At 48.1% G+C, this 21,907-nt stretch overlaps 1 protein-coding gene across 1 annotated transcript; it reads left to right on the top strand.

Annotated features, from left to right (window-relative positions):
- The first annotated feature begins 9 nt into the window (after positions 1–9).
- Positions 10–16,710, top strand: PGPEP1 (pyroglutamyl-peptidase I). Its single transcript, XM_014887232.2, has 5 exons — positions 10–141; positions 3,205–3,257; positions 8,549–8,665; positions 9,423–9,655; positions 10,778–16,710. Exons 1-5 carry the CDS (start codon positions 108–110, stop codon positions 10,968–10,970), a joined length of 630 nt encoding a protein of 209 aa, XP_014742718.1. The 5' UTR covers positions 10–107; the 3' UTR covers positions 10,971–16,710.
- The last annotated feature ends 5,197 nt before the right edge of the window (positions 16,711–21,907 follow it).

The following is a 21,907-nucleotide window of genomic DNA, read 5'->3' as shown; positions in this document are numbered from 1 at the left end:
GCGCGGGGCGGGGCCGCGCTCAGTGCGGGGCGGTGGCGGCGGCGGAACGGAACGGGACGGAACGGAACAGAACAGGACGGGACGGGACAGGACAGGACGGAGCCGCGATGGAGAAGCCGCGGCGGGCGGTGGTGGTGACGGGTACGGAGCGGCTTTGGGGGGGCGGTGAGAGGGGAGATTGGGGTGGGGGGCAGTTTGAGGGAGCCCGTCCCTGAGGGGAGATTGGAGGGGGCAGTTTTAGGGACCCCCTTCCCTGAGGGAAGATTGGAAGGGGCAGTTTTAGGGACCCCCTTCCCTGAGGGAAGATTGGAAGGGGCAGTTTTAGGGACCCCCTTCCCTGAGGGAAGATTGGAAGGGGCAGTTTTAGGGACCCCCTTCCCTGAGGGAAGATTGGAGGGGGCAGTTTTAGGGAGCCCCTTCCCTGAGGGAAGATTGGAAGGGGCAGTTTTAGGGACCCCCTTCCCTGAGGGAAGATTGGAGGGGGCAGTTTTAGGGAGCCCCTTCCCTGAGGGAAGATTGGAGGGGGCAGTTTTAGGGACCCCCTTCCCTGAGGGGAGATTGGAAGGGGCAGTTTTAGGGAGCCCTTCCCTGAGGTGACGGGGAGCTTTGAGGGAAGGGTAAATCTGAGGGGTGAAGGGGTCTGGGGGTGTAGGTAGAGCACCCCTGCTCTGTCGTGAGGAGAGCAGGTTTGGGGACCCCCTTTTCGTGCCCGAAAGGGGCCAGGGTGGGTGTAAGACCCCTCGCCGAGGTAATGAGGTGTTCGGAGGGTTCCCCTTCTCTGTGATGAGGAATCTGGGGGAGAGGGGTAATTTTGGGGACCCCTTCACCACAGGGCTTGGAGGGGGCAGTGGGGGACTGCTTCCCTGAGATCGTGGGGGGATAAATGGGGGTCCTGAGGAGAGAGAGAGAAATCTGCTGTCCCATTAAAGGGAATGGGGAGCAGGGCTGTCCCCTCGGGGGGCTGTCCCCTGTGTAGGGTGACAAATGGGGTGAAGGGCAGAGTCTGGGGGATTTTGGGGCTGGACTGCTGTGGGTCAGGGGTGAGGGGCTTCCCTAACCCTTCTCCAGCCAGTGTCCATTGGATCCCCTTTTTTCCATCCGTTACCCCATCCCAAAGCTTTGCTATTCACCCAAAGGAGGGAATCGAGTCTCCTAAAGAGCAGGAAAACAAAATTGGGGCGCAGGGGAGGGGGGGAATTACCCCCTGACCAGCCCACCCTGAACCACCAAGGTGTGGGAGCTGCTCCCCAAAGCAGCCCCAGAAACGCCTCGGGGAAGAATGAGCAGAATCAGCGAGAGGCCCCGGCGTTGTCAGCCTCTTCCCGGGGTACAAAGGCAGCTCGGGGTGATTTGTGGGTGAGGCAGTCCTGTGACAAATGGGGAACTCGCCCAAACTATTCAGGTTCTCCCCTCCAGCAGCTGAAGTTGAGGCTTTTTTGAATAGCAGGGGCTGTAATCACAGGCAAAAGTGCCTTTTCCAGGGAGCAGTTGTGGGGAGCCAAAAGAGCAGGTGGCAAATCTGCCTTTCCCAACCCCAAATCCAGCGTGGAGCGGCGGTGACTAAACAGAAAACTTGCGTCAGGAAGCGTTCTGCTGCTCGCAAGGCTCCTCCACGCTCTTTTTTTTTTTTACCCCTTTTTTTTTTTCTTTTTTTTTTTTTCTTTCGGGGAAGTCTGGTTGCAAAACGCAGTGGTTGTCTTGTCAGCTCTGCCCCTGTTTGATAATGTCATCGATGTCACGCTGAATTCCGTTTAAAACTGGGGATGGTGTCGCGTTCCCAGTGGGTTCTGAGCTTGTGCTGCATGAGGATAAGCGTTATTTGTGCACAATTTCTTTTTTAGAACTCGTTAAGGAGATAATCCCATCACGATCCCTGCAGCTGGTTTACTGCTAATGAGCCTTGGAGGGCCCCGTGGTGGATGTGCTGTGCTCCACGGGGTCGGATGCTGCCCACAAAGTTCCTTGTGCTCCCAGGAAGGGATAACACCAGGGATCTGGGCAGGAGATGAGTCAGAGAAGCCATAACCCCAGCTGTGTTTGTGCCAGTTTGGGATTTGGAGCAAGGGAATCATGCTTGGGCACCTGTAGAATTTCAGCTTTTCCTTGGCCGAGTTGTTAAAATATGGATTTCATTTCTTTTATAGGATTATCACGCTTTATTTAGGAATTAAACTTAGCAGGTCTCAATGTTTGCTTCCAGAGAGTCGTGTGGGACTTGCAGAAACAGCTGGGAAGGCATTAATTCGCCTCGTTCCCCCCTGTCATAGTTTGTCTCACACCCCTGCAGTCCTGCTCGCAGGAAAACACCCCCAACATTTTTGATTTTGTGGGAATATTTATTTTGGCCGAGCTGACAACGCTGGGTTGAGATCCACGGGCGTGGACGAGCCCACGCTTGGGAAATTCCTCCTGTGCAGCATCACCTCAGCTTGGCTGGGGAGGACAAATCCAACATTTCCATTAAGGTGTCATCTGATATTTGTGGTCCTTCTCGGATCCTTGCAGAATTTATGTCTCCTAATTGCACGAGGCTCGGAGGGCAACGCTGACATTTTAAATTAAAGCATATCGACGTTACGCCCAGATAAATTGCCCAACCTTTGTGTGCTTGCTCAGGGAAAGAAAAAAAAAAAAAAAGAAAAGATGTTATGGATTACCAGTTAACTCCAAAGTTATTCATTAGGAATTTAGAGGTGCTGAAGGAAGTATTTTTGATAACGCCTTGGTAGCCTTTGCTGTGGTGTGGGTGGGTTGTCAACAGCTCTGTTTATTTCCTTGTGAGGTGTAATTAATGCTAACGAAGATCTTGGAGAAGACCCTGAGCGGAGAAGGAACATTTGAGGCAGGCTTGTGGAAGCATCTGCTGTGGGCTGAAGCAATCAGGAATAGAAAATCCAATCATGATTCTAATTCCGTGACATCGGGAGAGTTAGCTGCTAATGACAAGTTTTTCTAACCTGGGCAGGAAGGAAAATTCTTCTCCCCAAGAAAAAAAAAAACCAAGCAATTAATGTTTTCCTTTACCTGTAGTTGAAATATTTTAGTGCAGGTGTCTTGTTTGATGCTCAGGTGTAAAGAAATAAGGATTGAGTGGTGAAAGTGGTTGTTTGTTTGTTTATTTTTCAGGAGAACTAAACCAGGAGAGCCCAAATCTCTTTGCAACTTCAAGTTGAGTCAAATCTGTGAATTTTTCTTCTCTTGCAGGGTTTGGGCCGTTTGGAGAACACGCTGTGAATGCCAGCTGGATTGCAGTGCAGGTAAAAAACCCTGAATTGTCCTCTTAGGAAGTCAAAACAGAGGACAGATCCATACAAATTTGGGATTTCAGCTCTTTTTATCACTTCCAACTTCTTCCCAGTTTATTAACAGAGCTCACTGCAGATATCCAGATGGTCAGCTGGATAATGTTTGATTCCCTGCTCAGAAAACAATCCCTTAGCTGGTGGAGTTTAATGAGATTGAGTTAATGTAGCTGAGGCAAGTAAGGAATTCCCAGCTTTGGATGATTTTAAATGGGGCAGGGAGCTTGGAATCTTCCTCAGCCCTGGAGAATTCAAAATAAACAAACCAGCCCAGGGGAATCTGGATGTTTTTGTCTCAGATCTGACTTGAAGCTGGGCCAGTTGGTTCACCTTTAAACCAAGCCTTATCTCTGAGAGGAGACTTCCAGCTGGAGGTTTTGTGGAGTTGTCTGAGTGTCAGGAACCTGATTCTGAGGCAGAGCTGCCTCTTTTCTCCCCCTGCATCTCCCCTTCTCTGCTTGGCTTTTGGGACAGGAGAATTTCTATGGAAATGCTTTTCCTGCAGCTCCCTCCCCGCTCAGACAAATCGAGTTTATGCCACTTGTAGCTCTGTATCTGCCTGGGCACATTCCTAAAATCCTGGGATATCCTGGGAGGGAATCATTCAGTCCAGGACACCCCAAAAACCCCACCCTGTGCCCAGGAGTTCATCTGTGTGAGGCTGACAAATCCCACAGATGAGGCAAGAAGAAGGAATCCAGCTCTTTTTGATGGAATTAAAGGAATTTTTTTTGCTGTAAAAACACTTTTTACAGTTATGATGGTGCTGCCACATTATCCCACTTCTTTGTCACTTCTGGATGGGCTTTGTGGCAAAGCTACTGGGAATTCCATGGTACCTTTTAGTACAGTTGCCCAGGGAATTAAATCTATTTTTCTCCCCACCACGTCTCTCTCCCCTTCAGAGCTCTGAGATTAATATCTTCTTTCAAATGCTTTTAAATTAAATCACAAACTCTAATCAATTACAGCCAACTAATGTCCAGCTGCCTAATGTGTTGGCTGGTAGGAGAAGACAAAACCTTTGCCTCCAAGAGCTTTTTGGGAATGAATATATTTAAGTTGGGGTCACTTTGGAGGAATATGAAGGTTGTGGATGGTGGAAAAAAAAAATACAGGACATTCCTAAAAATCAGAAGTGAGGCTCACTGATTTGGTTTGTTCTTGCTGTTGTAGTGTCAGCTATTGTAAATAGCTGCTTTTATTTTAGAGGAGACAGACAAAAGGGTGTTTTTGGAGCAGGAGGAGTGGTGGGTGTTGTGCTGTTGCTTAAAAAAAAAAAACAAAAACCTAAAGAGAAGCAGCTCGAGGCACTGGTGGCTGCTCAGCTGTGTGGCTGATGGATGAAGTCATCCCCTCCATTTAAAATCCATTTTTTTAGGGGATTGGGGGATGTTTTGAGTGGGTAAAGCTCAGAATTTGGGGTGTTTTGACTAGATCAAGCTCAGAGTTTGGGGTGTTTTGAGTGGATAAAACTCAGAGTTTGGGGTGTTTGGCTAAAACTCAGAATTTGGGGTGTTTTCACTAGATAAAGCTCAGAATTTGAGGTGTTTGAGTGGATAAAACTCAGACTCGTGGATGTTTTGAGTGGGTAAAGCTCAGAATTTGGGGTGTTTTTGAGTGGATAAAACTCATAATTTCGGATGTTTTGACGAGATAAAGCTCAGAGTTTGGGGTGGTTGGATAAAGCTCAGAATTTGGGATGTTTTGAGTGAATCAAACTCAGAATTTGGGATGTTTTGAGCGGGTAAAACTCAGAATTTGAGGATGTTTGGATAAAACTCAGGATTTGGGGATGTTTTGAGCGAATCAAACTCAGAATTGGGGATGTTTTGAGTGAATGAAACTCAGAATTTGAGGATGTTTTCAATGGGTAAAGCTCAGAATTTGGGGATGTTTGGATAAAGCTCAGAATTTGAGGGTGTTCTGAGCGAATCAAACTCAGAATTTGGGGATGTTTTGAGCGAATCAAACTCAGAATTTGAGGATGTTCTGAGCGAATAAAACTCAGAATTTGGGGATGTTTTGAGCGAATCGAACTCAGAATTTGAGGATGTTTTGAGTACAAACCGGAGCCGCCCTTGGAAGCTGCGGCTCCCATTTATTGTGACTGAAAACATCAGCTCGGAGGCAGCGGGGAGGATTTGCCTTTCCCCTTCCCCTGTCTCAGCCCCCAGAGGCCCAGACAAAAAAAGGAACAGCATGTCTTTGAGCCTGGCCGAGGTGGGCATTGTGCAACTTTCAGACGGGGACTTCATGGAGCTGAGTGGACACAAAGGCGTGTCTGAGTTCCCGAATCCCAGACGGTGTGATCTGCATTTTAATAGAAGAAAAAAAAAAAAAAAAAAAAAAATCAATTAAACAATCTTTGGAAATCCTTCCTCTAGCTCTAGGGCTGAGCTAGTTCTGGTTTATTACATCTTTTATTATGCTGCATCCCGAGGATAAAATTCAAATTTTTTTTTTTTTTTTCCCACCCCCTTGGTTTTATTTGGCTTCTCCCACAGAATATGGACACGGTGTGAGTTTTCCCTGGAAGTGCAGTGAATTTCTGTCTGGTTTTGCAAGCTGACTGATTTTTACACATGGGTACCTTAAATAGTGGCAGCAGCAATCTAATAACGTTGCTGAAATGAAAAGTTTCAAAATCCCACTCAAAAAAAAAAAAAAACCCGATTAAATGTTTGGGTTTTTACTCACGGGGGAGAGCTTTCCTATAAAATCAGCAGGAAGAAAAAAACTCCTTTCTGCAGCAAAAACACTCCGTGTTAATTTGGTGGGTTTTTTTGCTGTTTTGAGTTTTCATCATTTTAGTGTTTCAGTTCAGGATTTTTATTTTTTTTTTTAACTTTTGCTGGGGAGAGACTTCCATGAAGGAATCGCTAAAATGAGAGAAGGAATCGCTAAAGAAAAGAAAAGAGAAGAAACCACTAACATGAGCTTTTCTGAGCACATTTTTTTGCCCTCCCTGCTGTGACTTAGGTGTGGACACAGGTGTGACCTGTGCACTGGGAAGCTGCTGGGCTCCTTCATCCCCCCCCAAAAATGCTTCTGGCTGAGGAGGAGGAGGAGGAGGAGAGAGGGGTCAGAGTGCATTTTGACATTAGGAAGGACAATTGCTGTCAGGGTGTCTAGACAGACCTGATAAGGATATTAGAGGCTCACAAAGAGCAGCATTGTGGAGGGGTCAGGGAATCGGTCACACATGTTTCAGTGTGCTCTGTTTGTCAGGTGGACAGGGCTGGGCTGGGGGGGAGGTTACAAACATCTTCATTATGGAGAGCTGGGGTTGGTTAAAAGGAAAGTTTTGGCTTGGTAAAGTTCAGGTTTAAGTGGTTGGAGGAGGTGGGGAGGATTCTTTTTTCATCCAGTAAAACTTGTCACCCAAAAATCCTAATCCTTCATCAGCAGCAGCATCACTCCTCGTTACTATTAACACTAAAGAGTGTTTATTCTTTCCCTAAAGAGGCTGACTGGTGTTTGAATACTCTCATTTGTAAACTCTTTTACTTTATTAAGGCTCCAGGTAAAGCAGGGGAGGTTTTGAAGGCAGATTTGTGCAAAGGAGCTGTGATGAACCATCCCATCCATCCATCTCTGGTAATGAATGTCTGAGTGTGCCAGACACTAATCAATACAGCAAGGCTTTAATATCAGCCTTGCCCTGGGAGCCAGAGCCAGTGATTTATCATCATTGCTCATATCTGCTGCTCTGTGAAAGTGTCACTTTGGCCTTTCTGGGTGTTTTAGTTATCCTAAATCTTGTTACATCGCCGTGGTTTGGCTGTACAAGTGTAAAAGGTGTTTTTTTTTTCCTCAGTAGAAAACCACTCATGCTGATAAAAACATGGAAAAACGATGGCAAGACACTGCTCGTGTTTAAATGGGGGTGGCTTCAAACATCAACTTGTCTTCTCCTTTCAAGTGTCTTTAATTTTTAATTTTTAACCTGGGGGAATACAAGGTTGGAGAGGAAAAACAAGTGATCTGCACTCCTTGGCCTGAAGCTTGCAAGGAGGAAAATAAAGCCTGAGAATTGCTCCAAAGAGCAGCTCGTGGCTCTGGTCACCAAATCCAAACCTGGAATTGAGATAAATTCAGGAATATTTTGAAATGTCCTTTGAGAGTTTAATGGCTTTGACCTCTTCCTACCTCAGATCCATAAGAACATTTTGGACATTTGGTGACAAAGCTTGGACCAGGTTAGATGCTGCAGGAATTCCTTAAACATGATGGCCAAGGTCTCTTCTCCCACTGGAAAAATGCTTCCTGGTGTTACCTGGCTCCAAAGTTTAGATGGTTTTGTTTAAGAACCTTTTTTTTTTTTTTTTCTCCAGAGGCTTCAGACCATGTGGGTGTTTCCTTGAGTTCTGGGAATTTGGGGGTTGATGGATCTGAGAGGTGTCAGAGGAGCAAAGCTCCAACTGGAGCCTTACTGGTGGGACTGGACAGGGAAAAGGAGAAGCATCCAGAACCTGTGTGTAGGGGGAACTCCCAGTTTTGGGATCAAACAGAGTTTTCCAGTCAGAAACACTGAGGAGAAAAAAAAAAACCAAAACAAAACCAAAACCACCCTTTCCTGTGGTTTTAAAGTGTTTGCAAGGTGTTTAACTGACACTTTGTGTTTTAAAAGGTTTGAAGGAAATTGGCTCCGTTTATTGCCTGGATATTTGGGATGTTTTCATGTTAGAGAGGGAAAAATAATTTACTGAGTTGCTTGAATCACCAGTGCTGTCACCCAGCCCTGAGAGCTTTTTATCTGGAAATAAATGTGAAATTACTCTCCAGGCCAGCAGCTCTGGATGATGGATAAAATCCTTCCAGTCCCACCTTCCCTACACTGTCACTCCTTGAAAGAAGGTAGGGATTGTGACTCTCTCTGCCTCTAGAAATAACAGAGCCAAGATTTCCTTGGGAGCGTGGGTGCTGCTGATAACTATTGTCAGTTAAATGTTGATTTCTTTGTCACACACACATCAGAGCCAGACAAACGGTTCTGTGGGTGAAACTCTTCACACAGGTGGAGAGTTTGCTGTTCCCATCACGGGTTTGGTTTTTAGTTTTCTTTTTTTATTTTTTTTTTACAGTGGTTGCTGTAAACTCACTGCAGGTGCTGTTTATGAGGTTATACAACCTGGTGTAAACTGGTATTAGTCCCTCACTCTGCCATTAAACCTTCCAGGAGTAAATCCTCTGCTCATCTTGTGTCTGACCATCTTGGTTTTTTGCTTTCTTGGTGTTTTTAGGAGCTGGAGAAGCTGGGGCTGGGGGATGATGTGGATCTTCATGTCTACGAGGTCCCTGTTGAGTACCAGACCGTGCAGAGACTCATCCCTGCCTTGTGGAAGAAGCACAGTCCCCAAGTGAGTGAGTAAAGGGAGGAGAAAAAAAAAAAAAACCACCCAGCAGAGGGTTGGAATCTGCAGTGGGGCACCATGTGAAGTCTCCTTTTTAATGCATTCCTTCAGCCTGGTAGTGCCTGGCTGGATCTTTTCCTCTTTTGTGGTGGGAACATGTGAATTTGTAGGATTTTACAGCTCGGAGTGCTCCAGTTCCCAGGAGCAGTGGGTGTGAAGGGGCCACTGCAGAGGGCTGTCTAGACAGCTCGTGGTTTGTCTGTGCCACCTGGGCTCCTCCAGCAGCTGTGAAGGTGCCAAGGCTCCTTTTTACCCTGATGAAATCACAGTTTAGCTCAGGAGGGGGTGAAACGAGAAGAACATGATAAAAATGCCTCGTTCCTCTGGAACTCACAGAAAAAAAAAAATCCCTGTAACCCCTCCGTGGTTCAGTGGGAGTGGAGCCATGGAATCCCAGGGTGGTTTGGGGTGGGGAGGACCCCAAAATCCTGCCACAGAATCGTTCAGGCTGGTCAAAGATCATCGAGTCCAACCTTGGATTGAGCACCACTGAGTGCCACGTCCAGAACCCAAACCCACAGGATTCTGTGATTTCATGAACGTGGTGACAAGGTTTGTCACCAGGCTTCCAGTCCAAGAGAGCTGGATTTTGGGACAAGGGAAGGGAGTGGCACGGATAGCAGAGATATCCCAAACTGGAAGCATCCCACAAGGATCAGGCTGCACATTTCCCACAATCCAACCCATCCCTTTCCCCTGGCAGCTGGTGGTGCACGTGGGAGTGTCTGGCATGGCCACTACTGTCACCTTGGAGAAGTGTGGCCACAACGTGGGCTACAAGGGGCTGGACAACTGTCGTTTCTGCCCGGGCTCACAGTGCTGCGTGGAGGGGGGGCCCGAGTGCATCGACTCCATCATCGACATGGACGCCGTGTGCAGGAGGGTCTCAGCCCTGGGGCTGGATGTCACTGTCACCATCTCCAAGGATGCTGGCAGGTATGGGGTGACCCGTGGGGATGTGGCCTCAGGGAATCCTGCAGTGGTTTGGGTTAGGAGGCACTTTAAGGGTTTTGCAGGGTGCTCCAGGCTCCTGGTGTTCAAGCTGGGCTTGGGCACTTCAGGGATTCAGGGAATCTCTGAGAATTCCAGCCCAGCCCCTCACCACCCTCCCAGCCAGGAATTCCTTCCCCATATCCCACCCAGATTTCCCTTTCCAGTTTGGAGCCATTCCCTGTGTCCTGTCCCTCCATCCCTCATCCCAAATCCCTCTGAGTTCTCCTGGAGCCCCTTCAGGCTCTGGAAGTGGCTCCAAGGTTTTCTTGGAGTTTCTCTTTCCAGCCTGGCCTTGAATCCTCCCAGGAACAATTCCCAATATCCCATCCATCCCTGCCCTCTGGCAGTGGGAGCCATTCCCTGTGTCCTGTCCCTCCATCCCTCATCCCAAATCCCTCTGAGCTCTCCTGGAGCCCCTCAGGGCCTGGCAGCCTGGTTAACACCATTTGTCACCCTGCTCATGGAATCAGGGGATCCCTGAGTGGTTTGGCTTGGAAGGGCCTTAAATCCCATCCCACCCTGCCAGGGACAGGGACCTGCCACTGTCCCAAACCCCATCCAGGCTGTCCTTGGACACTTCCAGGGATCCAGGGATGGCCACAGCCTCCTGTGACAGTGTCACTCCTGTTCCCTTTGTGCTCCTACAGTCCATACCCTGTCCCTGGAGCCACTGAAGTTGGAAAAGCCCTCTCAGATGATCGAGTCCAGCCATTCCCCAGCACTGCCAAGGCCACCACGTGTCCCCAGGTGCCACATCCCCGTGGTGTCTGAAGCCTCCCACACCTTTCCCTTCTCAGGGCTGGCAAAACCACCTGGTTTGCAGTGGAAAAAAAAAAGGTTTTTCAGGGGAAAAAAAAAAGAGAGACATTCACATTTTTCATCCTGAATTTAATTAAAACAACCCCAGCCTCACAATTCCTGCCTTACATTCCACATCACTCCCCTAAATCCCAGGATGCCACCACGATGCTGAACCTACAGCTCATTTTATCTGTTTTTATCCCTTTTTTTTTGGGTTTGTTTTTTTTTTTTTTTTTGCTGATAACCTCTGCTTTTGTGTTCCAGGTACCTCTGTGACTTCACCTACTACACCTCCTTGTACCAGAGCCGTGGGAGGTCAGCATTTATCCACGTGCCTCCTCTGGGCAAACCTTACTCTGCAGAACAGCTGGGCCGGGCCCTGCAGGCCATCATAGAGGAAATGCTGGATGTTTTGGAGCATTCTGAAGACAAAATCAATTGTCAACATGAACACTGAGCCTGCCCAAGAGCTCTCCTAGTATTGCACTTCCAACGTTTTTTTTTTTCCCTGCTGCCGAAGTATTGAGGGAAAAAAAAAAAAAAGAAAAAAAAAAAAAGAAAAAAAACAACAAAAAAATGGTTCTGGACCCAGAATTGGAGACTTTAAAAAAAAAAGGGAAAAAGGAAAATTCCACTTCTAGAAATTAACTTTTTTTTTTTTTTTAAATGTTGAATCTGTGAGTTCCAGCCTGAGCAACAAAGGATTGAAAAATCTCTTCTCTAAAACACCTGCAGCTCCTCATTCCTGAAGGAGGAGTTTCCAGGGAATGGATCCTCATCTGCCAGATCTGCCCTGGCACCTTCCTCACCTGGACTCAGCCTTCAGGTGCAGGGAATGGCTCACCCAATCCTCTCCTGGCTAAATCTTGAGTTGAAAGGTTTGCTTTCAGTTGGTTTTGGGTTTGTGTTCCCCCCTTCTCTTGACCCAAATTCAAGGTGATAACATGGGAGGACAGCTGGAGTTGGGATGGAGGGGAATTGTCTTGGAGAGCAGAGTTTGGTGGGTATGAGGAGCCTGAAATTGCTTTGCTGGAATGGAAAATGATTTTGGGCATTGATTCCTCACTCCACATCCTCCAGATATCCATGAGGTCTCTGTAGCTGCAGCAGGAGGGATGTTCCTTTTGGAACCCAAATCCGGCTGGATTTTTTTTATTATTATTAATTTTTTTTTATTTTGGAGCCTGAAATCTTTCCAAATCTCTTTTTTCTGCCTCTCTTTTGGTCACCTCCCTCCCTCGAGTCAAGCATGGACCTCCTGTAGCAAACACCTCGGTTCAAAGCGTGTCTAAAACCAATCATGAGTGGGTAAAGAGCTTTTCTGAGGGCCATTTTCCCCATGGGACATCTTTATCCTGGGCTCTTGGTGCTCGATGCTGTTTTTTGGAGTGAAGGTTGAAGAATTTATAAACTCCCTGAGCTGCAAAATTTCCCTCTTGTTCCAGGTTAGGAGAGTTATGTTCAACTGAGATCCCAATTCCACCTTGACTGAGTGGAGGGGAAAAAAAAAAAAATGTGCAGGTGGAAAGACACCCTTGCAAAATCAAATATCAGATTTTTCAACCCAATCCCAATCAGGCAATGATTTGAAATTGAGGAATTTCGCTTAGAGGGGGAATTTGGGGTTTTTTCTTGGTGTCCCCCTCCCAATGGGAGGGTGCAGAAGTGGTGCTGCTTGTGGGAGCTTTCCCAGGAGTTATTTTGGGGAAGTGCAGGATCTCAGCAGGTGGGTGATGCTGCTCTTGTGTGGAGATTTTGCTGCCAAATTCTGAGATTCCAGCAAAAACCCAGCTGAAAGTTGGAGCAGGACCAGACAGAAAATTGGGAGCTGAGGCCTCGTGGAGAGGCCATTGGAATGAAGAAATCAATGATTGAAATGGATGCTTTTACAAATAGATATAAATATATATAAAACAACGTTTTAAAGGTTTTAAAACCCCACGATTTGAATTTCTCTGGTGCTGACTGGCTCTGCTATAGTAACTCTCAGTGAGAGCTGCCCTGAGCTTGCCAGGAGAAATCTGGTGACAGGACAAAACCACTCCTTGTAACCCTTGAGCTGGGACAGAGACTTTGCAGCTGCAAGGACTCTGCTGAGGGCACCTGAGCAGGAAGATTTTTTAATTTTTTTTTTTAATAGACTCAAGGAAATTCCTTCTCTTTTCACTATCCAGGCCTTCCTGCTCTGAGGAATTTGCCTTCAAGTGAATTATTGTTGTTCCCATTGAATCCGAGGTAGCACTTGTCAGATTTCCTGATTAGTAATTTATTCTATTTAATATTTTGTTGGAATCTTCGACACAGTTGTTTTGTTTTTGATTTCTTTTTTTTTGTGATTAGTCGAGTTCCTTATCCCCATAGGATCCTTCCTTTGTTGGTGAGATGTTTTTTTTTTTTTTTTTTTGTCCTGGGTGTTTCGTAGCTGCTGAATTTGGGGAAGAGGAATATCCCACGGGGTTTGGTGATGGAGTAAATCCCAAAAAAAAAAAAAGCTGCTTAATTCACCTGTAATGCAGCTGTGGATGAAATCAACAGATTGGTGAGGCCACACCAGAATTGCCAGCGTGGAATCCCAGCAGGGCAGGGGTGGGACCCACAGAGGGCTCAGAGTCTCCAGGTGAGACATCACCTGCCCATCCCTGAACCTGCCCCCTCGGGAGGTGCAGAGATCCCCCCTGGAGCTGCCCCTGGATGAGTTTGGTGGCTCAGGATCCATCAGCAGGGAGCACAGACAGCAGCAGTTCCGTGGGCAGAGCTCTTCCCACGCTGGTTTGTTCAGCCCAGGGAGTTTGAGCCTAAAAATATTCTAAAAATATTCCTTTTCCTGGGTGCTCTCTGCTGCTCCAGGGGAAAATCCAGAGTTTGAGGACTGCAGTGCTTGGCCTTGTCTGCAGTAAAAATCCCATTTTTGGGGAATGCTTCGAGCTGTGCTTTTCCTCCCAGTCTGTTTTTGGGAAGCACCTCATGATCAATTCCTTAGAAAACATAATTTATTTTATACTCTTTTTTTTTTTTTGGGGGGGGGGGGGGTAGGGTTTGGGAAATTAGCCTGAGGTTGTGTTGGTAAAAGGTGTCTTGGTGGTAGAGAAATTTCTTGTAGCCCAACTTGGGAAAAATGGCATTGAACTAATTTTATTTAATATGACCTAAATTAAATACTTTGGGGTTGGGTTTTTTTTTTTAAGTTTTTTGTTGTTGTTGTTCAATTCACAAAACTTTTCCTACAGATCCCTATTTTCTTTGGGAATAGGATATCAAACTGATTCAGAGCTTCAAAAAGTTGATGTTTGGATAAATCCTATTTGCTTTCCACATCATCAATTAATAGAATTTGCTAATTTGCACTGACTGTGAGACCTGTTACCAATCCCCAAAATTTTGTGTTAGTGAGTAAAATCATAGGAAATTCAGGTGGAGCATTCATTCTCATGTAATGTGGGGGGAAAAAAAAATGTGAAAACCACAGAAATTTTAGGGTGCTGTGACTGCAAAATTGTCTCTGGGGATAAAGGTTCAGGGGGGGGCTGAGGAATTTTGGTGTGGAAGAGAGGATGAGGGAGGTTCTGCTGGATTGGGTCTGATGTCACTGATCTGCCTGGAGCAGGGGCTGGCCCACGGTTGGGGAATGTTTGGGGTGGAAATTGAATTTTTCCAGCCCTAAAGTGCTGCAGAGGATTTTGAGGAACTCCAGAGATTCAGAAATGTCTCGATTTGGTGATGCTGCTGTTGGGAGGTGAATTCAACTTTTGGGAATCTGCTTTATAACCCCAGGAAAAAGGAATTTTTTTCTTTTTTTCCCAATTTCCCCAGGAATAGGAATATTCCAAGCTCAAGGAATTCCTGGAGCCTCAAGGATTCCTGTGGGATTTGATGATCCTTAGGGATTCCCTCCCAACCTGAGGGGTTCTGTGCTGTGCTTGAAAGGTGTTTGGATTTTTTTTTTTTTTTTTTTTTTATTATTATTTTTGGAGAGAACAGAGTCTTGTCAGCTCCTGAAGAGCAGTTCACCTTACCTGGAGCATTCCCCAACCTCCCAAAATTGTGGGACAGGTGGGAAAGGATGGAAAGGTCAGGAAAGAGGGTTTGAGGTGTGGGGTGTGGTTGTGATGTGAGGCTGCAGCCAGGAACTGCTGAGCTCCCAGAGGGACCTGGCAGGGTTTGAGACATCCTAAAAATTTTTTTTAAAAAAACCCTAAAAAGTTGCTTTATTTTGGGATAAATTCGGGATCAATCCTTCCTGGGAACTGTGAGGATGGTGATACCCACGGCAGGAAAACATTCCTTGAGCCAGGGCTATGTGAATTATCCCCTCCATGGGATTTGTGCTGTGGAAAATCCCGTGGGAAAAGGTGTTTTGTGTCTGAACTCACCTGGGGCCAGGTGTATCCAAACCCCCCCCTGTGTCCCAGACAGGCAATATTGAACCTCCCAGTGCCTCAGCAGCTGGAAAAGGGAATTATTCCAGGCCACTGGAATAAAAACCCGGGAGATTCCAGAGCTGCTGGGACACCACAGGCTCCCAGTGTTGTTGGTTTTGGTAAGGAAAGGTCTAAAAAAAGTTTAAAAATCCACTGAAGTTTCTTCTGATGCTCAAATAACCTTGAGTTGAGTTGGAACTGGGTGATCTTTAAGGTCCCTTCCAACCCAAACCATCCTGGGATTCTCTGGCTCCTTGTCCTGATTTTTTTTTTTTTTAGGGATTTTTTTAGGAATTGCAAGAGGAGGAGCTTCTTCAAACCAAAAAAAATGGGAAAACCCTGGAAAAGAGGGAATTTGGTGAATCCCTGCTCTCCCAGGAGCTGCAGCAGCAATGACAGTCTGGCCCTGAGGGGTTGTGGTTTAATTCCTTGTGACTCCTGAATCTTTTTAACTTCTGGATTTCTCATTCCAGCCAAGGCTCAGACACGGAGCTGCTGCAGGAGGGAGTGGTGGTGTCCAAAATCTGACTGAAAATCAGGATCTTGAGGCATAAAAATGATTTTCTGTGGGGCTTTTTTTTCATTCTGACTTTCAGATTTCACCCCACAGCTCAGATGAAATCATCAGCAATGAATTTGTACAGATCCTTTCCCAAAGTAACTCCCTCCCTCTTATCTCCTTTTACTTTAATACTTTATCCAATAATATTTTAATGATTTAATTTTATTTTAACAATAGGAATTTCAGAGTTGCAAAGGCTCTTTCAAAATTTATTGACTTGGAGAAAAACCCCCCTTGTCGATACCATAAATACTCATCTTGATCTAGATGGATTTGTTATTTTTGCACCAGAATCCCTATTTTTTTTTTTTTTTTGCAGTATAAAGTGCACTTTTTCATAAAAAAAAAACCCTTGTATTCCTGTCTGATGAGTGTCTTATGTGCTGAAAAGGATATTCTGCCAAAGCTCCAGAGCTGAGGGCGTTGTTAATTCTTCGAGGTATTCGTTGAAACCTGGGACCTGCTTCTGCTGAGTCTATTTTAAGACAAAGTAGGGAAGGAAATGCCTCCCCACAAATAGGAATAGAAGATGGGAAATGAAACTATCACTGCCCTTACAGAAAACTCAAAATCCACCTTCAGGTTTTCCATTGCACCAGCCTCTTAAATCACAAATGTTTACTTTGATGATCAGGGAGTGCCTTGTCCCGTGCTGGGCTCACGTTTGGGAAGCAGAATGGGGGTGATGGGGATGGATGTGTGGGTGGAAAAACTGGGCTGGGAATCCCCATTATTATTATTATTATTAATAATAATTATTATTATCCGTGGGTGCTCCTCAGAGACTGCCCTGACTGATTTCCCCAGGTTTGCTGTCACACGGGGACCTGCCCAAAACAGAAATTTGCTGTTCCATCCTCACTTTTGCTTGGGCTGCCCCAATTCCTGAGGGATTTGCTGTCTCCTCTCGGAGCGAGGTGTTTGTCCAGATTTTTTTTTTTTTTTTTTCTTTTTTTCCGGTGTCCGTGTGTCCCTTTGTGAAGCCACCAGTGTCTGTGTGGGCATCTCAGGTGTCACCTCGTGCTTGTCAGGACTCTTGGAGCACCGATCCCAACCCGTCCGTGTGTTCTTGCAGTGCCTTGTAAATCCCAACAATCCCCAAGTCCCGGGGGGGGCTGTGGGGTCAGGGACGCGCTCCCAGCTTGTACTGCCAGACTGGACTTTGTAACTGAGGATTTAAACCCCTGTTTCAAAGGAAATAAAGAGTTTAACTCTGATTCTGAGCGTCCTGTCGCCCTGGTTGGTTTTAAAGGTGGTGGTTGGTACCAAGCTGTTCCCCCAGCACCGCCCTGGCCACTCTAAATCGTGTCCCCAAGTGCCACATCCACACCTTTACCCCCCTCCAGGGATGGAAACTTTGTGCTGGCAGCTTTAAGGCTTTTCTTTCCCTGCTCCTGCTGCCGCTGGTCCTGACTGGGAGCAAACTGGGCTGGCTGGGAGGGCTGGTGCCAGCAGATGGTGCTCGTTGTGCTCGGTGTCACCCCCGGGTGACAGCCGAGGGTGCCACCCCTCCACAGCTCCGGGTCGATCCGGGAAATAGGGAGGGGTGTGACCCCTCCACGGATCCAGAGCGATCCAGGACAGCCAGAGGGTGCAACACTGGGTGAATTCCAGCTTGATCCAGCACAACCGGAGGCTACAGCCCCTCCTCAGCTCCAGCGTGGTCCTGGGGGTTTCTCCTGGTCCCCACTTCCCTGGAGTGGCACAGGGCAGGGAATGTCACCGGGGAAGGGACAGCAGCACAGCCCCGCGTTGGGTGTTGGTGTCACCCCTCGCCAGCAGCTCCACGGGATCCAGGCACAGCAGGATGGAGCTGGATTCATTACCCGAGGTAATTAAAACCCAGACCAAACGCTGGCAGAATTGGGGCTCAGGGAGGTCACACCGTGCTCCATGCCCCTGCTCCAGGTGCTTTTTGTCTGGAGCAAGGATCAGAAAGGACAAAGTCACTGTTCCTCTGGGATCTCTGCTTTTTCTCTTGGTTTTTAATGCCTTAATTCTAGGATATTTTTTTAATTTTTTTTTTCCTGAGCTGCCATGGTGATCCTGCTGAGCTCTCCAGCCTTTTCTTGGAGATGGAGCTTTTATTCCACCCACCAACACCCAGCACACTCCAGGCACCGGCAGCTTTGGGATCTCCCTCACAGGTGAGCCAGGATTTGAGCTCGGAGCGGCCACTGAGCCAAGCCCTGATGACTTCACTCCCCTTTTAATTCCCTTTATAAGGTGAGAAGCTTTTCCTGCGGTGTTCCCGGGGTGATGTCATGCCTCGGGTAAGTCATGTGCTCATGAGGTCATTTTACAAACAGAACCCTCCGGGGGGACAAATCCAAGATTTTAAGGTTTTATTCGAGGTGAGGAGGCTCCTCCTGGAGCGTCCCGCTTGGATTCCTTGGTGGAGATGCAGAGATCCATGGAGAAGATCCCTTTGGTGGACTGGCTCCTCAAAGATTTTAATTCTTCCTTCTCCACTGCCATTCTCTCCTCCTCCCCAGCTCCTCCCGCTTTCCAACCCCTTCCTAAACGAGGTGGGATTTTTGGGCAGCGTCCATCTGGCAGGCTGCTCCCTCTCCCTGTTTTCCCAGCTTGCAAATCAAAGCCAAGGTGCTGCGGGAGGGCTCCCCAGAGCTTCCACCCAAACCCTCGCAGCTGCGGCTCTGGTGCAGGGGAATGGCTGGAATTTCCTGTCCTGCCTGCCTTGGGTGAGGCGCGTGTGGCACATCCCAGGGCACGTCCCAGGGCACATCCCAGAGCAGGATCCCTCTGTGGGCACATCCCAGGGCACTTCCCAAGGCAGGATCCATGTGTGGGCACATCCCAGGGCACTTCCCAAGGCAGGATCCATGTGTGGGCACATCCCAGGGCACATCCCAGGTTAGGATCCATGTGTGAGCACATCCCAGGGCACATCCCAGAGCAGGATCCATGTGTGAACACATCCCAGGGCATGTCCCAGTGCACATCCCAGAGCAGGATCCATGTGTGGGCACGTCCCAGGGCATGTCCCAGGGCAGGATTTGTGTGTGGACATGTCCCAGGTTAGGATCCATGTGTGAGCACATCCCAGGGCATGTCCCAGTGCACATCCCAGTTCACATCCCAGGTTAGGATCCCTGTGTGGGCACATCCCAGTTCACATCCCAGAGCAGGATCCATGTGTGGGCATGTCCCAGGGCACATCCCAGGTTAGGATCCATATGTGAGCACATCCCAGGGCATGTCCCAGAGCAGGATCCATGTGTGGACACATCCCAGTTCACATCCCAGGGCAGGATCCTCCACCTCTCACCCCCTGGAATGGGTAACCTGTGGATGGACACACTCCCAGCAGATCACAGAATTCCCAGGCTGAGCTCCCCGTGCCAGGGATGATGCTCTGCCTCAGTAATCCCCCATCCCAAAACTCCTCACCGTGGCTTCCCCTCCCTGCCTAGATCCAGGAGATGCAGATGGATATTCGCTGCTGCGGGATGGGATTTTTTTTTTTTTTTTTTGGCCAGTTCCCAGCCGGCACCACGGCTGCAGCCTGGGGGGGAAATCTCTCGGTGCTGCTCCTCTCCAGCTGCTTCCCTGTGCCGCCGTGGATGCTCGGTGCGGGAGCGCCGTGCCCTGTGTGTACACAACCCTTTCCCGAGTCACGCTCCGGTGACTAATTCCCTCCTGATGGGCACGTGGAGCCTCACCCGGCCCCGAGTTCACAAATAAATACATTAATTTATCCCGGAGGTCGGATTGACAGCGACTTCCCCGAATTCTCCACCTGCTTCCACCTTTGTTCCTCATCCAAAATTGTGCTTCGTGCTGTAAAAATCATCCAGGTTCCTAAAATACTACGGTTTTAAGGAGGTTTTGGGGTTGTCTTTCTCTTGTAGCATCTTTCTTGATAAAAGGGATGCTGTTGTGGGATGTGTTCAGGTTGGGTTTGGTTTCCTTCATCTATCATTCCCATCATTTAAAGCATCCACACTTAAAATCCTACAATTTTAAGGAACTTGCTATGCCATCCTTCTCTTTTATTGTGTTCTAAGAGTTTCCTTGGTAAAAGAGATGCTGCTCTGGGATGTGCCCAGGTTGGATTTGGTTCCTTGCATCCATTTTTTTCCCCCTGCTCAGTTTTGGAAAGCTTTTCGAAGGAAGGATTTAGAGCTGATTTTGCTCCCTTGGAACTTTGAGCTTCATTCCTGAGCTCAGCCCAAGGGATCACAACGCTCCCAAAAGCCTTGGCCTGGCATTACCTCCTGGATCTACACCACAAATGGAGGGAAATGGCTGTTCTGGCACTTTGGAAGGGTGAGTTTGAACAGGAAGATGCTCCCACCAAAGAAAAGCTGCTTTTAAAAGCTGCTTCTCAAAAATCATCACATCAATCCTACCCAAGCCGAGCTTGTTCCCTGAATATCCTCACCCTGAATATCCTGAGCTGCAAGGAACCCACAAGGACCAGGAGGTCCAACTCCATGATGCTCTCAAGGAATTCTATTTAATATCTCTAAACTGAAAATCATCCTCAGAGGAGCACAGACCCTCCCTGGAAATCCCTGTCTAGGGAGCCCATGCAGCAAAGATGCTCCTTGGGAAGCAGAGAACATCCTGGTGGCAAAAGCATCTCCGAGAGGAAGGTGATTGTGGCGTGAGTGAGGATTTCCCAAGGCAGATTTCCATTTTTGGTGGTCGGACCAGAGGCATTTCCTGCACTTCCCGGGCTGAGGGGGCTGGGAATCCGAGTTAATCGTTGACCGCGGGTGCAGCCGAGCCAGGAATGTTTTTGTCCAAGTGGAGCAGAAGTCTCATTTTTGGGAGATGCCGTAAACTCGCAGCAAAGGGAGAAAAATGTGATTCCTGCTGTGACAGGGCAAAAGCTGCTTTTTGCTTGCCTGACCCATCCTGGTTGTCTTTGATTTAGAAACATCCAAAGGTCACGGCAGCGTCCACTGCTCCGATTCATCATGACAGCAGCAGCGCTGGGAAAACATGGAATGAGGCTTCCCAAACATCCCACGCTGGCAGCAGAGGGACAGCTCTGTCTCCCATCCCTCCGTGCCCCTTTCCAGACCTGAAATGAGATGGGATGGAGCAAACCCCACCTGGGGTTCTGCCTCACTGAGGCATTTCTCATCTCGAATAATTCCTGGAGCCTCCAGCTCCAACTTCCCTTGAGGCCAAGCCCCAAGGGCTGCTTGGAGCTTCGTGTGGTGGCAGCAGCCAGGCTGCTCTTCCCTTCTTATCCTTTGCTTGAAAAAACACCATGGGGAAGCATGAATTCCATTTTTTCCAGGGAATATCCTCCCTGCAGCATCCAAATTGCTCACCCCAAGTGGTTTTGGGCATCACTGAGGTCCTGTAGGATGTGGGAAGAACCCGATCCCGCTCTGTCGGTCCCAGGGTGATGCCACCAATTCCCATGGGTCACTTTTTGGTGAACCTTTGCTCAACAACTGTGAGGAACTGATAGCCCTAAAATCTGGAAGGTAGTACTTCCTCTCTTGCCACTTGTGATAAGGAACTCTGCAAAAAAACCCCGAAGTTTCTGCCAGCTCGGGTAGCTCTAGAGAATTTCCTGCATTTCAGGGAACTGAAGCCCTCTGGAGCCCCCTGCTTTGTGTCCTTACCACGCTCCCCACCTACCACCAGCATCTGGAGAAAGGGAAAACATGATTTATTTGGAATCACGGAATGGTTTTGTTGGAAGAGACCTTAAAGCCCATCCCTGCCATGGGCAGGGACACCTTCCCCTGTCCCAGGGTGCTCTGAACCGCATCCAAGCTGGCCTTGGACACTTCCACACCTCTCCAGGCTCAGCAGTGCACGAGCTGAGCTTTTCCTGCACTTCCTAGAGTTCCATCCTCCTCACCCCCAGCCCATCCCAGCTGCTCTTTCCCTGGGAACAGCAATCCCCTGAGCGTCCCTGCTCCAAAAAATCCATGCCAGCAGAGCTGTGCCAAGATGAGGGACCCACATGGGATGAATTAACTGGAGAGAAAGCTTCATCCAACTGGGAGAAGGCACTGGATTAACCTGACCTTCCACCACTGAACACGGCCAGGAAGAGCTGAGGAAACGTGGGATGCAGAGGCTGCGCAATCCCCTGTTGCAGGCTGGTGAGGACACGCTGGGACATTTCATCATCGCTCGCTCAGGATCAAACCACTGCTCCCAAAATCCCTTTTTTATGGCTCTTGCTGGACTGTAAATCTCTGGCTTCCACTGCTGGCGCCTTTGGGGGAAAACATCCGGCTCCAGCAAATTTTGATGCTCTTGGAATGCGTCACTCCTGCATACGGGGCTCGCACCCACGGGCAGAAAATCCATTGCAAAAGCAGAACTTTGGGATTTCGGGGTTTCTGCCGGGTCTTGCTCAATGTCACCAGAGAGGCCAGGGCCTCTTCCTGCACTCGGGTGTGCCAAGGGCTCCAT

The sequence above is a fragment of the Sturnus vulgaris genome, chromosome 26 (genome assembly GCF_052056855.1).
Source record: "Sturnus vulgaris isolate bStuVul1 chromosome 26, bStuVul1.hap1, whole genome shotgun sequence".
In the NCBI taxonomy this organism is placed as follows: Eukaryota; Metazoa; Chordata; class Aves; order Passeriformes; family Sturnidae; genus Sturnus; species Sturnus vulgaris.
Note: the sequence above shows the minus strand (reverse complement) of the source record. Positions and strands in the feature narration are given on the sequence as shown.